Source organism: Paroedura picta, chromosome 10 (assembly GCF_049243985.1).
Source record: "Paroedura picta isolate Pp20150507F chromosome 10, Ppicta_v3.0, whole genome shotgun sequence".
Taxonomy (NCBI): domain Eukaryota; kingdom Metazoa; phylum Chordata; class Lepidosauria; order Squamata; family Gekkonidae; genus Paroedura; species Paroedura picta.
Genome location: NC_135378.1, coordinates 29,443,265 through 29,461,173, shown reverse-complemented (window position 1 = coordinate 29,461,173; position 17,909 = coordinate 29,443,265). Strand labels below are relative to the sequence as shown.

At 48.4% G+C, this 17,909-nt stretch overlaps 1 protein-coding gene across 6 annotated transcripts in view; it reads left to right on the top strand.

Moving 5' to 3' along the window:
* CORIN (corin, serine peptidase) overlaps positions 1–17,909 on the top strand; it is a 111,459-nt gene that overhangs the window by 28,350 nt on the left and 65,200 nt on the right. For all 6 annotated transcript variants that reach the window (XM_077301903.1, XM_077301900.1, XM_077301901.1 and 3 more), the window contains exon 4: positions 2,201–2,411. In XM_077301903.1, coding sequence (XP_077158018.1) covers positions 2,201–2,411 — 211 coding nt within the window. The remainder of the gene's footprint in view (positions 1–2,200; positions 2,412–17,909) is intronic.

The following is a 17,909-nucleotide window of genomic DNA, read 5'->3' as shown; positions in this document are numbered from 1 at the left end:
TGAAATCCAAAAGACTAAGAAAGAGCTTTTAGACAGAACCGACGGTTTGGAAAAAACAGCTGATGAAAACACAATTCAGCCAACAATACTTCAAACGAGAATTCAATGTCTGGAAGTTAATCAACAGGAGGGGGAGAGAGCTAGAGACATAAAAATCAAAAGCACCTTGGAAGAACTTGGGAAAACAGATTTAAGGAAGGAAAGCACCGAAAACCTGGAAGTCTATTTAGAGCAGGAAGTGATTTGGATCAACAAAATAAATAGAGTCTATTCAAAGGCGACAGCACGCAGGAAGCTATCAGGAGATATCTCTGTGCGACCAGAGGAAGAGATCCGGATTGACAAAGTATACAGAGCCTATTTAAAGGCGACTGCAAGCAAGAATCAAGTAAGAGACTTCTTTGGCCCTGAAAATACTCTACTATGGAAAAAAACACAATTTCATTTTCTGCGACCACCTGAAGGATGTGATGAACAGTGGAGCATTCTCCTGGTTTCCTGTGGGGAAGACAGCAGCAGTAACTTTTAGGACAGGACCAATATATGAAGGGAACTAACTTTATATCATCTAAGACAATAATAGAATATATTCTTATAATAGATTATACTCTCATATGTATCAACAATTACTCTGCTAAGAAAGATGGTAATAACTTCTAGATCAGGATCAATATGTGATGGGAACTGAATATGTATGCCAATATGTATGCTAAAAGAGGATGGCAAACTATACTTCATATGTATTAACAAGACAGCAGCAGTAACTCTTAGGTCAGGGCCAATTTATGAAGGCGACTGACCTTATATCACTTAAGATAATAATAGAATATATTCTTATAACAGATCATACTCTCATATGTATTAACAATCATTTTGTTAAGAAAGATGGTAAAAACTTCTAGATTAGGATTAATATGTGATGGGAACTGAATATGTATGTTAAAAGAGGATGGCAAACCATATCAGCTGGTCACTTTTTTCTCTTTACTTTTCTGTAAATGCTTCATATAATAATAAATAATAAAATTATAAAAAAAACACCTGCTGACAGCATTCTTGGCACTTACCAAATATTTTAAGAAAGTGAGTGGGGTCATATGGAGCCTATTTCTCAGCAGAGCTTCTGACTGACCCCAGAGATGTGATTGGTTGTGCAGATTAAAAGGCACCCTGGTAAACAGAGCTTCTGACTAACATATTGATGAGTTACTATTATATGTATAGACTCATTCTCTGAAATTTTGTGGTTGTTAGCCATTTTGTTGTGTTCACCACCATATGTCATTATTCCAAAAGTGCCAGTAGGCTTTAAAACAGGGGTAGTCAAACTGCAGCCCTCCAGATGTCCATGGACTACAATTCCCAGAAGCCTCTGCCAGCATTTGCTGGCAGGGGCTTCTGAGAATTGTAGTCCATGGACATATGGAGGGCCGCAGTTTGACTACCCCTGCTTTAAAAGGTGGGTAACATCTGGCATAGAATGTTCATGATCATTCTAGAGAACAAAATTATCAGCATGTGAAAGGAAAGGAAAAGAGTCAGTCCTGCTGGGACTAAAACCTGCTGACCTAAGAACTCATACAACTTATAGGATACTAGTAATCAAGCCCGCTGTACCTGTACAGCGTCAGGCCACTGGCAAGGGAGCAACTGCGAGCCGCGCTGTGTGCAGCTCACAATTGCTGCCTTGCCGGGGGGCGGCCAATTGGAGGGCCCAATCGGCAGGCGCTTCGCACCTGCCGATTGGGCCCTCCGAGTGTCAGTCCAAGGAAGGGGCCAATTGGCACCCTTCCTCATCACGGACAGAGCCTGCCCTAACTCCTCCCCCCCAGCCCTTAGCGCATTATTTAGTCCGTGGTGCCCGCGGCGCCACGGGCGATGTTAAGATGATGATGAATAGAAAAATATCTTGGATGGTAGGGAAACTCAGGGAAACTAATAGAAAAATATCCTGGGAGGTAGGAAGCCCAGAGGCAAAGTGGCTGAAGAAATAGTACAGAGTAAGCAGGAATTCAAGAGAAGTGTAAGTGAAAGTTTGAGGAAAAAAACAACAGCTATTGAGAGAAGGCAAGAAGAAATTAGAAAAAGAAAAGTAAAAACTGATTTTCATGTAGTATTTTGAAGAACTGTCCAGTTTATTCTTCCAGTTTATATAGGCTTCTCGTATGGTTCATGTTCTAATTATGTTTTCATTTCACAGGTTCCTGCATAAATATCACCTACAGCCAGTGCCAAATGCTGCCATATAACCATACTACTTCAACTCCAATGCTTTCTATTATCAAAAGTATTGAAATGGAAAAATTTCTCAAGTTCTTTGGTTATCTCTACCGCCTCAGCTGCTATCAACACATCATGCTGTTCGGCTGTAGCCTTGCTCTTCCTGAGTGCATCAGTGATGGTGATGACAGGTATTTGGGAACTGAAGTTGATTGGTTCTTAGAACCAATTGTTATGGAATGTTGCATATCTAATCATGGTAACATAGCCTTGGAGCTAAGCCTTATGACCTTTTAACTGAAAACACTCTACTACCCAAAGCTGTCTGAAAACAGATTTCTGCCAAGGTAAACCAGCTGCAAGGAGGAAGCTGTAGTATAATAGTTTAGGAACAACTCATTGTTACAGCATGAGTAACTGAAATGGTGTAATGCTTGAATTATAGACATGATTCAGGCACAGTTAATTGCTTCTAAGCCACAATGGGTTGAAAGAAGAGTTAAATGTACAACTTCAAACTTCTAACACATGAAACCATTTCTCTTCTTCCCCTGCTATTGCTACCCATTTTTGATGTTCATTAATTCTTAGCTATCTTAGATGGATGAGGTGGTGGCTTTTAAATGACTTTAAATCCTAAATTTAAATTATATTTCTGATTTAAATGCTAATTTAATTTTTTATCTATATTTTAACAGGTTGTTGTTCTAAGATACCTTCAGTTATAATAAAATTAGACAATAAACTCTCTAGAGAATTTAGAACATTGGCTAATATTTTCAAATTTATATGCTTGCTAGTTTTTTATGTCATAAGGATATGCAGAACTAACATAGCTGTTGTTTTATTAATAGGAGGAATAGAAGCCAAGTTAATAGTTCTGCATTCCCAAGCTGATGTTTTAAATAATCCTCCCACCAATGGCACATAAGAAACCTCTGTTAGATTTTTTTTTCAGAAGCCAATTTGTGATATCACATTGGGTATTTTGAGTCAAGGATTTCACACCCTATATTTAAAGAATACTTTAAAATGTATTTCTGGATTCTCAGTAGTGTAGTTTTTGATGTGTTAACCTAACAGTTTTAATGCATGAATTGCAATTATTTAAAAAATAAAATCAATCAGAAATGCAGAGTATCAGAGTGACAAATTAAAATATTCAATCAAGAAATGAGTCTGAAGTGGAAGGTGAAAAACAGATCAAGGATGAAGTTATTAAAAGCTCTCTGATTGTACTAGGAATAATTCCGTTTGACATGGGAGATAAGAACGGGAACAGAACAGAGGACTGAATGCTATGGTTGCTGAAAAAGAATGTTGTTAGAAGTATGAGAGAGATTAACAAGGAAGTCTGTGAAAGTAAATGGATGACTTAGTCTAATTATGATTGTTAAAAATAACATAAATGTTTATTATAAAAATTCAGACAGCTTGTGAAATCTAGTTCAAAGATTCAATTTCTTGATGTCTCTGATACTTTCCAAATCATAAGCATTTTATTCTTATTACTTATGTCATCATCTGTGTTTCTTAAGGAATTAAAGATCTCTAAAAATACATGAAACTTCTATTAATTTATTACATAATGTTCTCAGAAATGACTTAATCTAAGATCAGGAGTAGTTCAACATCAGTCAGTTGTGATATTATTTATTTATTAATTTATTTATTTATTGCTGGCTGCTGATCACTCAGTTCTAGTGGTAGTACCAGATGATATCAGTAATAATTCACAGTTTTCATTTCCTCATACCCATTTTCTCCAGGAAGTGATTTGTTCATATTAATTTTTTAATTGTTGTGGCATAGAAGATAGTTTTGCAGTATGGATGGTCTATATGCAATACTGTGTCCATTGCAGTAACTTTCCCTTTTATCTCTGTGCAGTGCTACAACAGCTCACTCCGTCACTTATAATGCCATTAAGAGTTAGTGTTGTCAGGTTTTGTGAAAAAACACTAGCTTAGAAAAGCTGAATATATAACATAAATAAATAATTGCAGCTTTTCTTTATTGTTTACTTTCTTGCTTTTTTCTTCCTTTCAGTTCAGTTGGTCAGTTTTATCTTTTTGGGTAACCCTTTATGCCATTTTCTTTTCTCCCTCATCTCAGCTGAGAACACAGTACCTCCTAATTTTCACCTCTAGATACCCCAGGAAAGGTTTTTGTGGTCCTTCTGCTACTATTTTCACAATGGCAATAAAACATTTTTCTCTGGAATGCATACCTAACTGTTTCTCTTCTTAGTTAGGAGTAATTGAAGAATCTTGTGGAACAACTTCATACAAATAAAGAAGGGAACTTTTTTCCTTTTGTCCTTTATTTCACAATAGATATTTAATGATTTTCACCTTTGCAGTCATCCTTTGTTAGGTACACAAACATTTCTATAGTATACATATTTTATGGTTTCATTTTCTAGTTCCTTTCTCTCTTTGAACTTATGAAGCTGCCTTTGAACTTATAAAGCTTCATTATACTGAATCAGTATTATCTCCTCAGAATGGCATCAACTTTTCAGGGTTTCTCCAGGGATTTAAATATCACCTAGTACCTGATCCTTTTCACTGACAATGACCCTAGGATGTTCTGCATGCCAAATAGATGCTCTAGTATTGGAGAACAGCCCCTTTCTCTTTATTATCTTTTAGCTCTCATGGGTGACTTTGGAAAATTTTGTGCTGCCATTTTTCTGATTTTTTTGTATTGTTTTACTTTGTGGGCCACTGTGAGCATATAATTTTTGTAAATACATATTTATTTATTCAAATATAAATACTCTGTTATTTCCACCAATGATGTCTGGAAGTGGCATATAACATCATACCCCCATCTTCAATTTTATCCTAAGAACAATAGCCCCTCAGGCAGATTAGTCTGATCTGCCCAAGATAATCCATCAAATGTCTACAGCACAATGGGGATTTTAGTACTGGTCTTCCACTACACCACACTGGGTGTCTCATTAAAAATAAATTCCGGGGGGGGGGGGATCTTAAGATCTATTTTGGAGGATTTTTATCTCACAGTTTCTAATCTCAATCAGTGTCATCAAAATGTGCCTGAATGGCCTGATTCTGATAGCCTGCAAAAAGTTCCCAAGGACATAGCATAAGCAACATGTCCCACTGCCACTTTGGGGCATTGGCCACTTTGTTTTGGCCTCAATCCCTAGAATGTTCTTGAATGGTCTCAGTTATTGCTCATCCTTAAAACTATGCAGAACCCATCTTTATTTCAATTTGAATCACAGACTTTGGAAGTCAGTTTCAAGAGACTATGCTCTCCATGATAGTGATATGGTTTTCTCCTGAACCAGAAAGTTTCCTGATACTACATAACTGCTGTAGCATCTGGGAACAGTTAATTTCATCCAGAGATAATGGACCATTTCCACACAAGGAATCTGTTCCTGGACAACATTTGAATGTTGGTGGCCTTCAGAGCCCGCTCCACATGATGTCGCCTGCATCCGAAGGCTGTCTAGTAGCTGGGTCGAGCTTTGGCCATTTTTAACTTGCAATTTCGGGAATCACCAAAACTGAATTTACACCCCTAAATCACATGTCCCATTGGTGAGCAACCAGTGAGCAACCAGGGATAAGACCATATAGAAGGGGAAATGCACAATAGTTTCGGCAGCTTTGTTCCACCCACGCTCGCCTCTCCATTTCCTGACTCAAGTATTTTTTTTTAAATGGTGCGATCCGCAAACCAACATTGTTAAAGATAAAATAAAATCTTCTTAAAAATTTCCACAGTCTTTTTGGGATCAGGCAGGCAAAACACAGCCCCTTTTTTGTTTTCTGGAGGTGGAAATGAGCTGGGAAAGAGGGGTGGTGGTGATCCAGCAGCCTTATCCTGATCATGCAGGGGCCTGAACACCTTGTTTTTAAGCCGACCATTAACACAAAGTCTTTTTGGACTCCAGGGACCATGTTCAGCATCTCAGAAATCTACTCAGACAGGAATAAAGTGCAAGAGTACACAAATTAAAAAAGGGGGGAGAATGCTGTATCATTCATGTGTTTCTCCATAGCAATGTGGCAGTGTAGATTTTTATTTTTAAAAATTTGTATGTGTTATGGCATTACCGCATAGCAATGCAGAAGTGCCTTTTTTTAAAGGCTGGGGGGGGGGAAAGAAAGTTTCAGTCCATGAGAGAATTGCTGTGCTGTGATTGGTGGCTTGCTATGATTGACAAGCCAAGGAGCAGAGGGAGAAGTTTGGCTTTTTTCTCTTGCAGCCTTGTCAGGAAGCAAAAAGCCATGACAGGGCAGAGGGAAAACACAGGAGGGGTCTCCCTATGAGGAGAGCTGCAAACGCGAGATTTATCAACCCACATTTCCAAGCAGGAAGCCACGTGTGTTTTGCCCCTCTGTGCAGAAATGGTCAGAATTTTCTTCTCAAGAGGGAGAAGTTGGTGTTGGCAGTCAAGCCAAGCAGACCTGTTGTTCCTAGCACATCCTGTATAGATGCAGTATTATGGACACATTTTCAGGTGTGGCCTCTCCCAAGGACCCTCATATTTCAAGAAGATGAAATTCAAGATACAGATTCCTTTCTCTGTTTTCAGTCAGGCAGAACATGCACTGCTAGTTTCCAACATGTCCAAGAGGAAATTTTTAAGATGAACCCACTCAAGTCACATAACTAAACATGGATACTTTGAATGAATAAGAGTGAAGATGAAGGATATGCCAGGGCAGACTTCTGGCCACTTGCTCCTTAACCCTTCATAGTCCTTTATCTGTTTGTAAAGTATTTCTAAGCTCTTAAAAATGTAGTCTGTCACAATTTCATTAAACATCTTTATTCTTTTAAAGAAGAAATGATTAAATGAAGATATTCTTTGGGACACAAACTAGGACTTTATTGTTAATTTGCCAGGTTTATAGGGAGTTATTTAACATGAATTTTTAACTACACGTGTGTTAGATATAGGTCTGAATCCAACCACCTTTTATGCTGGTGAAGAAAGAAGAGAGTTGGGGTCTTTTTGATTAACGAAAAGGCTAAGCTGAGGATTATGACCCTGGATAAATAAAAACCATGTAAGGAGGGGAACTGAGTGAGAATTGGCTGAATCCAATCCATAATAATTCATACATATTTCCAGTAAGTTAGAAATGGAAGAAAAATACTTCCTGGAAAATATGCTTGGAACATATGGTAGAAGTTTAATGGTAGTTTATGGATAATAAAAGACTTAAAAGAAAGACAAGTTTAGTGTTATTTTCTTTTTTTCACAGTATATTCCATTTTATAAAATTCATGTGTTTTTGTTCGTGTGTAAATTTTAATGGGGATCTGTCCCATAAAATTAAATGGTGCTAGATGGAATGACACATTGACTGTCAGCCTAAATAGTTGTTTTTGTACTTTTAGAAGAGTTAGTTCTTATATGCCGCTTTTCTCTGCATGAAGGAGTCACAAAGTAGCTTGCAATCACGTTCCCTTTCCTCACCCCACAACAGACACCTTGTGAGGGAGGTGAGGCTGAGAGAGCCATGATATTACTACTCAGTCAGAACAGCTTCATCAGTGCTGTGGTGAGCCCAAGGTCACCCAGCTGGTTGCATGTGGGGGAGTGCGGAATCAAACCCGGCTTGCCAGATTAGAAATCGGCATTCCAGTCCTAACCATTATGCCAAGCTGATATGTTTTAGATAAACTTACAAAAGCTTGATTTTAAAAAATTGTCATGGAAATGAATTGAACATATACAATTAGTAATATTTGATTGCTACATTTTAATGCTATCATTGCTATTATTCCACCATGGGTATACATAATGCCACAGGGACACAAGTTTGAGGAATTCATGCTATGAGAAATGTTGTTTAAATTAAATAGTGGGAAAAGGGGAAAGAGACAATAAGGTAAATACAATACTATTTATTCAACTTAGTTTTATATGAGGAATTAAAGAATGAAAGTGATTAAATTAAGAAGTAATAATTGATAGGAGTTGTTAGGGGAGGACTATCCATAAATATGGATTTCATATGGATGGAGTCACTGAAGCAGTAGGTGCAAACTTAAATGGACTCCGGGGAAGGGTAGAGGACAGGAAGGCCTGGAGGATCATTGTCCATGGGGTTGCGATGGGTCGGACATGACTTCGCACCTAACAACAACAATCCAGAAATATGAAGCAGCAAGGGAGGTGTCATTTTGCAATTTTAAAAAAATTACAAAAGCATTTTTTTTAGTATACTAATAGAACTGGGGAAATGAAAGTCTAGGGCAGGGATATATTAAGGATATAAGAGCAAGAAGAAGAGGGGTGAGAATGTGACGCCCTTTAAATCAATACAACCTAAAGATATTAGACATTTATTCTTGAAAATAAAACACCAATTTTTGTTGGTATTTCTTACACATAAAGCTAAAGGATTCCACTGATTCTGGTTTGTTTTGTAGCAATCAAATACTAGCTAGAGACATTATTCAAGGAGATGCTTAAACTGTTTGCCAAGTTATATATGAATAAGGTTTGTATGGATTTTTATACTTCTTAGGTGTTTTATTTCTTGTAACACTTCAGAAATAGCAAAAGCCAATATAATACTTAACTTTCTTATGATAAATCTCAGTCCTGGGGCTACAATGAAGACACATGATTTTAGATTTAATTAAGGCCAGAAACTGCTGAATTCCTGATACGAAATCATTGCTGTAATTACCATCTAATATCTTGATGAGCAATGGTGGCACTTCTTGTTTGCTTGACCATTCCTAAGTCTGACCCTTGAGCAGTAATACCTATAGATAAGGCTAGCAACAGGTCTCTTTTAATTATTCTTTTTCACAACTGGGAATGCATCTGCCATTAATCACTTATCTTATCATTTTTATTTCCCCCCCTTTTTTTTTAACTGGAATTGAATCCAAAGGGCTGATAAACTTGTTATTCTAGCAAGGCACTTGATTCGGCTAAACATCTTCATTATGCTGCATTTTTGTTGGCTATTCTCATGATGCTGTCTTTTATTTTACTGTTAATTTACTCTGACCTTAAATATGTTATCTGATGATTTATATTTCATTGTCTGGGGAAGCGTACATGCACATGAAAACCCACGATTTGAATAAAACTTTGTTGGACTCAATCTTTGTTCTGCTACTTCCAACCCACCTGAATCTACCCCATACCTTGACACAGGAGAGCCTAGCAATGGCCTGCCTCTCAAAACAACAACTAATAGGATACTGAATGTGGTAGTGCCCAAGTAAATCTGGCTCTAATTCTCAAGATGATGAAGTGCAAGATCTGAGAGCCAATTAACATATTACAAAGTCCACATGGTGGACATATGGTCACCACAGAGGCTTTGGATTAAGCATTCATCTGGAGCTCCATGCTGAGACCTCAGTTCTTAGGTACCTCAGGGACGAATTCTGATTGCTGGATGAAATAAGTATAAGGCAAGTTTTCATCAGCTGTGTCAGTTTTGGTAATTTGAAGATATATAGCGGCCGCGAATTAGCGCGGCCGCCGTTGACGCGGCGGTGGGCGCCCCGGATCGGCGCGGACCCGGCTGCGTCAGCAGCCGCGCCGTGGCGCGCTTGGAGAGAGGCGGGGCTGCCGGCCTTAAAAGGCCTCGCGCACGCAGCCCGCCCTCTTCCCCGACTACCTCGCGCACGGACAGCTTGCCGTCCGGGGCGCGCTCAGGTAGGGAAGGCCCAGCGGCAAACGGCGCTTCGGGCGCTTGCCTTCAGCTGGGCCTGGGTAGACAGGGGCCTCACTCGCCGGCACTACAGCTAAAAAAAAAAAAAAAAAAAAAGACCAGCTGCGTCCCGGCGAGGGAGGCTTTCGGGTCGGGGAAAAAGAGGGGCGGCGCGATGCCTCGCCGCCCGAAGTCGGCCACGGCTGCGGCAGGGGGGTCCGGCCACGCGGAGGGAGGAGCTGGATCCGGAGCTCCGGCCGCGGGGGACGGGCTGGTAGGCGGGCCTGGCCCTGCCGCCCCCGAGGGACGGGAGGCGGGGGGAGGGCCTGCTCGGTCTTCGGCGGCGGCGCGACCGCGGAGGAGCTGCCGCAGCCCGGCCCGGACGCCTTCTTCCCCCGGCGGGGGCGGTGAGCCCCGGAGAGGCGGGGGTGAGGCGCGTGCAGCCCGGGCCTCGCCTGGCGCCAGCGGGGCGGGGTCTGGGGCCTCCGGGGCCGGGTCCGAGCGGCGCCGCAGGCCTGGAGCCGGGAGGAGCGGGCGAGCGCGGGGGCGGTCCGGGTCTAGGGGCCGGTCCCCGCGCAGCCCGCGGCGTTCGCGGTCCCCGTTGCCTGGGGCTTCCAGATCCGGGGGCGGGGCCCGAAAACGGGCCTGCGCGTTGCGGGCCAGCCGGGCTTGGGCCTCGGCCATCCCGGGGTCCCGCGTACGGGGCTCCGAGGCCGGGGACGCCGGGAGCTCCGCGGTGCGGGGCCGCGGGGGGTCCGGCTCCCGTCCATCAAGGGGCGGGGCCGGGGGGAGCCCCCGAGGGGAGGCCCGCACGGCGGGGAGCCCGCCGCCTTCCAGATCGGGGTCGGCGGGGGCCAGGCGGGCCTCTGGTTCGTCGGGGTCCGCATCCGGCGGGGGCGCCCGACGCCGCTTGGGGGGCCCCAGGGACCGGGCCAAAGACGGCTACAGGTCCCCGTCCCCCTTGCGCCGTCCGCGTCGGCTCCTCCGGCGGGGCGCGGATGGGTCCAGCGGGTCCTCCCCACGCCCTTCCCGGGGGTCCTCCGGGGGGCGTGTGGGGGGCACTCGATGGAGGCGGCAGCGTTCCAGTCGCCGCAGTGGGCGGAGCCGCCGGTCATCCCGCTCCACCTCTTCTGGCCCCTCCATCCCGCGCCGGTCCTCTGAATACCGGGCGGGGTTCGCCGAGGCTAAGGCGCTCTACGGGGCCCGGCGGTCACACCGGCGCAGCCGGGGCGGGGCCGACCCTTCGTTTTCGGGCAGTACGTTGGGGAGCACCGAATCCAGGACTCCTTCCCCAAGGCATGGCGAGAAGCGGAGACGGAAGTCGCAGAGGAAGGCCCATAAGCGGAGGCGCACGTCACGGCACAGCTTGCCCTCGGGTGAGAGTTCCTCTTGGGAGGAGGGGGACAGCACCATCCATGATGGATGGTACTGGATTGAAGGGGCATACGTCCCTGGGATCCCGGCCTGGTTGAAGAGCAGGCGACGGAATATGGTTCGCATGCTGGACGAGGCCGGTATCAGTTTACGGCAGAGGGAGCCCCCCGGCCGATTCAGGGACGGCGAGGCGCCCCCCGGGGTGTACCTCCCCGTAAAACTACGAGAGAGGGCCCTCGACGGGTACTTCGTTGACTTCTTCGAGTTGGTGAAGTGGCGCCGGAAGGGCGCAGATACGGGAAAAAAGGCCGACAAGGACAAGGCTCAGTCCCAGCCATGCGAGCGGACAATGCTCAATTGGCTCAAGGGCTTCGCCGAGTTCCAGGCGCTGATTTGCGGGGGGTACCCGGAGAGGGGGTGGCACCTCGCCCGCTATCTTTACACGGTGCTCGAGGCCTGGGAGGTGGGCGGTGAGGAGGCCGCCTTCGATTACGATTGCGAGTTCAGGGAACTTGCCTCCCACAACGCTTCAACGCGTTGGGATCTCCGGCTGCATGACGCTTGGTTCATGCAGGTGGGGCCCAGCGCCCGCCAGAAGAAAGAACGGGGGAAGAGCGGTTCTTCGGGCCTGGTTCGGAAGCTGCAGGGCCTCGTATGCTGGGACTATAATCGGGGCGGTTGCAAGCGCCGCAGGTGTCGCTTCGAGCATCGATGCGAGACTTGCGGGGGCAGCCATGCCATGGCGGCCTGCACGCAGCCTTCCTCTTCTCAGCCCTTTCGAGGCACCCGATCCTCCGGAAGAAAGGACGGGGGATCGGGGTCCGCAGCTCCTTCCACAGCCCCAAAGTCCGGCTAAGGCCGCGGGGCCGCTCCGATCGATCGCTCCCACTCCGGTCAAGCTGCCTGTGCTGCTGGCGTGGTTGGGTCAATACCCGAACAGGCCGGCGGCCGGTTACTTGGCGGCTGGTTTTTCAGAGGGTTTCCGGATCCCATTCACCGGCGAGCGGGCGGAAACCACGAGCGGAAACCTGCGGTCCGCCCGCGAGCTGCCGGACGTGGTGGCCGCTAAGCTGTCGAAGGAACGGGCCGCGGGCCGCATCGCCGGACCGTTCAGTAGGCCGCCTCTTCCCAACTTGAGGGTTTCCCCGCTCGGCGTCGTGCCGAAGAAGGCGCCCGGGGAATTTCGCCTCATCCACCATCTGTCGTACCCGAGGGGCGGGTCAGTTAACGACTTCATCCCTCCGGAGCTGTGCGCCGTACGGTATACCCCGTTCGACGAGGCGGTTGGCATGGTTCGCCGGTGCGGCCCCGGGGCACTGCTCGCGAAGTGCGACGTGCAATCCGCCTTCCGGCTTCTGCCAGTCCACCCGGACGATTTCTGCCTCCTGGGCTTCCGGTTCCTCGACGGATGGTACGTAGACAAGGCCATGCCAATGGGTTGCTCCATTGCATGCGCGGCCTTCGAAGCGTTCAGCACCTTCCTCGAGTGGGCCGCCAGGGTCCAGGGGGGGTCAGGGAGCTGGCGCACTACCTGGACGATTTTTTGATGGCAGGCCCGGCGGGCACGGAAGTCTGTTCGGTCAGTTTGAAGGCGTTCCAAGGGGTGATGGCCGCACTCGGTGTCCCCCTGGCCGCCGACAAGACGGAAGGTCCCGCGACCAGGCTTACTTTCTTGGGGGTCGAACTCGACACCGTGGCGGGCACGTCACGGTTGCCGGTCAGCAAGGTGACCTCCCTTCGGGGGCTCATCCAGGAGATTCTGGGGATGCAGAAGTGCACTCTGCGGGACGTTCAGGTGCTGCTGGGTCACTTGAACTTCGCCTGCAGGGTGGTCACCCCAGGCAGGGCGTTTTGCTTCCGGTTGTCCTTCGCCACCCGAGGTTTGTCCCGGCCTTTTCACCACCTTCGAGTCACCAAGGATATGAAGGCGGACCTCCGCGTGTGGGAGCGGTTCCTGGAGGGGTTCAATGGCGTGGCCATTTGGCAGACGCCTTATGCCCCCAGGGATCTACTTCAGGTCCATTCCGATGCCGCGGGGGGATGCGGGTTCGGGGTGTATTTCAACGGGGACTGGTGCGCTGCGCGGTGGCCAGACGCCTGGACGGCGGAGGTTCACCGCGACTTGACATTTCTGGAATTTTTCCCCATCGCGGTGGCCGTTCGCATTTGGGGTCCCCGTTTCGCGAATCGCCAGGTTGAGTTTATGTGCGACAATCAGGCCGTGGTTCAGATTGTGAACAAACAGTCGTCCAGATCCCCCAGGGTGATGCGCCTGGTCCGGGTTTTCGTGCTGGCCTGTCTGTCGCACAACGTCTCCTTCCGCGCACGGCACGTCCCGGGGGTGAACAATGAATTGGCCGACGCTCTCTCTCGGTTTCAGGTCGAGAGGTTTCGCCGCCTCGCCCCTGCAGCGGCAGCGGACCCAACAGCGTGCCCGGCAGACCTGTGGCAGCTTGGCGTCGGCTGATTATGGACGGGGTCCTGTCGTCCTTGGCGGAATCCACGCGGAGGGCGTATCGGCAGGCGGCCAGCCAGTTCGTGGACTTCGCTCGGCTGGCTGGACATTCTTCTGTCTGGCCCATGAGGGAGGGTCTTCTGCTCCGCTTCCTGGCTCACCTCAGGGAGCGGGGACTTGCCTACCGGACTTTACGAGTCATACTGGCTGGCCTTTCATTCTGCTCCAAGGCCGTGGGATCTTGGGATCCCGGGACGTTGTTCCTTGCCCGGCAGGCCGTGAAGGGCTGGGGACGGCAGTGTGCACGTAGGCCGGATCCTCGACGCCCCATCACCAGAGCTGTACTGCGTCAGCTGCTGGGGCACTTGCCAGCCGTGGCCCGTTCTCAGTTCGAGCGGGTCCTGTTCCAGGCGGCCTTCACGGCGGCTTTTCACGGAGCATTGCGGGGCGGCGAGTTGGTGGCCCAGTCCCGTGCTGCACGGTTTCCCGGGGGCCTGATGTTATCAGACGTGGAGCTGGTTGACTCCGGAGTTCAGTGCTTGGTGCGCCGATCCAAGTGCGATCAAAGGGGCAAGGGGACTCACGTGTACCTTCCGGCTTCCCGGGGGGAGGTCGACTGCCCGCGACGCGCCATGGCTGCTTATCTTGAAATCAGGCCGCCAGTGCCGGGGGCCCTGTTCGTGCACCAGAACGGGGCATGCCTGTCCCGGTATCAGTTTGTTGCTGTCCTTCGGTCGTGCCTGCAGGGGGCTGGGCTTCAACCAGCCTTGTATGGGGCCCATTCTTTTCGCATCGGAGCCGCCACTGAGGCGTACTTGGCTGGCGAGCCGACCGGGGCTATCAAACGGAAAGGGCGATGGCGTTCGCAGGCATATAAGTCATACATTCGCCCTCAACATGCTGTCTGATTTTGGTTTTTCCCCAGGTGTCCCTTCGGCCACAGCGGTGGTCTTGGTGGTGGGGCACAGTATTCCCTACTGGGCCGGCAGGCACGCAGCTTCTTCCGGATGGGGAACTGAGCTTGGCATGGAGGATGTCTGCAGGATTGCTTGGTCCGGACGGAGGGGACTACGGTGGTCGTCCTTGCTGCGGGTCGTGGCCGACGACGTCCATCGATGGGGAGTTCCCGACGTGCTGGTGATACACTTGGGGGAGAATGACCTGCCTTCCTTGACCGGCCGTCAATTGAGCGCTGCCATGACGGAGGACTTGGCGATCCTGCGACAACGCCTGCCGCGTACCATGTTGGTATGGTCAGCGATGCTGGATCGGTTGGTCTGGCGGGACGCCAGGCGGTCCGACCGGGTGAACCTGGCCAAGCAGAAGGCAGATAAGGCCGCGTCGAAGACCGTACTTTCCTTGGGGGGTGCGGTGATTCCACACCCCGGTATAACGTTTCGTTCCCCGATGCTGTTTCGGTCGGACGGGGTTCACCTTTCTGAGCGAGGGTGCGACCTCTGGCTTTCCGACGTACGGGACGTTTTGCGCACAGTTTTGGTGGAGGGTTGGCGGGAACAGGGACCTAAGGTACCTGTCCAGTGGCGGGTTATGCAAGGCAGGGAGCCCGTTGGCAGGGAGCCCGTCTGCGTACGGGACTCCCTGGAGTAGGGGGTCTTCTTAAGGAGACCGGCCACAACCGGGCGCGGCCTACCCGGCTGGGAGGCCAGGGGCCCGGGGCCAAGCGAGGGGAGGGGGCCCCTTGGAGGCGGACGCCCGTGGGGCCCCCTGTGGTCGCTTCCCAGGGATCCCGCGGCGGAAGGCATCCCATCCTCCCGGCTGGGAGTGAGGCGAGGAGCTGGAACGCCGCGGGCATGGTGGTCAGCCGGCCGGTTGACAAGGTGGGCTCCCTTACCTGGCATACGGGCCAACCCTCCGGCTGGGAGGGGTTCTGGTTAATAAACGGCTGCGGCCAATTTTGTTGCCAAGTTCGGGTCTGCGTCGTTTCTGGGATAGTCGCCACCTGCTAGTCAAATAGCGGCCGCGAATTAGCGCGGCCGCCGTTGACGCGGCGGTGGGCGCCCCGGATCGGCGCGGACCCAGCTGCGTCAGCAGCCGCGCCGTGGCGCGCTTGGAGAGAGGCGGGGCTGCCGGCCTTAAAAGGCCTCGCGCACGCAGCCCGCCCTCTTCCCCGACTACCTCGCGCACGGACAGTTACCCTCCCTTCCCGCCCTGTTTCTTATCGTTTTGTCGCAGTCGTAGGGTTATGCAAGGCAGGGAGCCCGTTGGCAGGGAGCCCGTCTGCGTACGGGACTCCCTGGAGTAGGGGGTCTTCTTAAGGAGACCGGCCACAACCGGGCGCGGCCTACCCGGCTGGGAGGCCAGGGGCCCGGGGCCAAGCGAGGGGAGGGGGCCCCTTGGAGGCGGACGCCCGTGGGGCCCCCTGTGGTCGCTTCCCAGGGATCCCGCGGCGGAAGGCATCCCATCCTCCCGGCTGGGAGTGAGGCGAGGAGCTGGAACGCCGCGGGCATGGTGGTCAGCCGGCCGGTTGACAAGGTGGGCTCCCTTACCTGGCATACGGGCCAACCCTCCGGCTGGGAGGGGTTCTGGTTAATAAACGGCTGCGGCCAATTTTGTTGCCAAGTTCGGGTCTGCGTCGTTTCTGGGATAGTCGCCACCTGCTAGTCAACTTGTTTCCAACTGAGAAAATCAGCCATATCCTGAATAACTGAAAGTTTAACTTTTTCTTCCCTTGTGATATCCAACTACATATTGGGATGAAGCTAACTTCAGAAGCATCCAGTCACTTTTGTAGAAATCTGCTATCATTCCCCTGCTATGGATAACTTTTCAGTTTTGTTGAAGAGCCATTTCCATGGGAGAAATTCTCCTTAGGCTAGAAGAAGGCCTTAATTTTTTCTAAGTGGTAAGATAAAAGTCAATCTTGCTTACTTCTCCACATCTGGCTTTTCAGTTAACTTCATTCCTGATGAGACTAAAGCTAGAGAACATTCAGTAAACCTTCTTGAAGAAATGTTGTTGACAAGCAGACAGTGATTGTTGGTGGCAGTTCGTCAGTTAGGCCTTCAACAATGTGGAATAAATTAGGGTTAATAATGTTTAATATGAACAAATAATTTTTAATTTTAGAAATTAAATCAAGTACTCCATGAAATTATTTGTGCAGGCTTAAAAACAGATTCTGTTTACATTTAACATGTGAAATATGAATTTCACATTATTAGCATATTTAAGGCATCCTTCACAGTATAGTCATAATAAATATATTTAATTCTCAACATGAACAAGTGGATACTTAAATCCAGAGACTAGAGCCATGAACAACAAGCAAGGTGGATCTTTTTATAAATTTCAGAAAAGCTCCAAATAAACATGAAAGTCTGAAATCTAAAAAACAAATAAACACAGGGTGGTCAAAACCACCTAAAACAACAGAAGCAGTACCTGTACCTTTGAGAAATTGTTGAGGTTTGTAGGTAACCACAACGGTATTTCCAGCCCATCAGACTTTGCTCCTGTCAGTAAAAAATGGGCACAGGACAACACCTTTTTCAAGGGTTTTTTGATATTTGAAGAAAGATTCATTGGGGCCAGGCCCACCAGCAAAACCTGGGCTACTAGCTATTGCATGGCTTGCATGACACACACAGACCTAACTGCTAGATATTGTTTAACAGCAAGTTCCTCACTGTACAACTAGGCTCAGTTCAGTGAGGCCATCAGAACTTGGCCAAATTTGTCTTGGGGAGAAGCTGCTCGGGTGGGGTAAGCTGCAGGCAGTGGGGTAGATAAAAGTAACTTGCTGGTGGGCAAGGGGAGAAGAAAACAGGAAAAGATGGACTGCCAGGGAAGAGAAAGAGGAAATAGGAGCGATGTGGTCCCCCTGCCAATAAAGGTACTAAAACAAACAAACAAACAAACAAACAAACAAACAAACAAATGTATAAAACTTACACATTTCCTTCCATTTATTTCTGCCATAGTCAGAATCAGAGTACCTTTATTGGCATAAAACAGCAAAGCATAAAAGTAAAACTTAAGAATTGAAGTTACAGAATCCATAGTGGAAAGATTTTCATTTAAGATTGCCATAAAGGACTTAGCTACTTTTACAATGATTGTTGAATCCTTCACACTTAGTATAGTTTTAATCCACTGTTTCTCATCAACACAGCTAGATCTCAGTTTCTTCAACCATTCAGCTAAAGGGCAGTGATGTAGTGTGA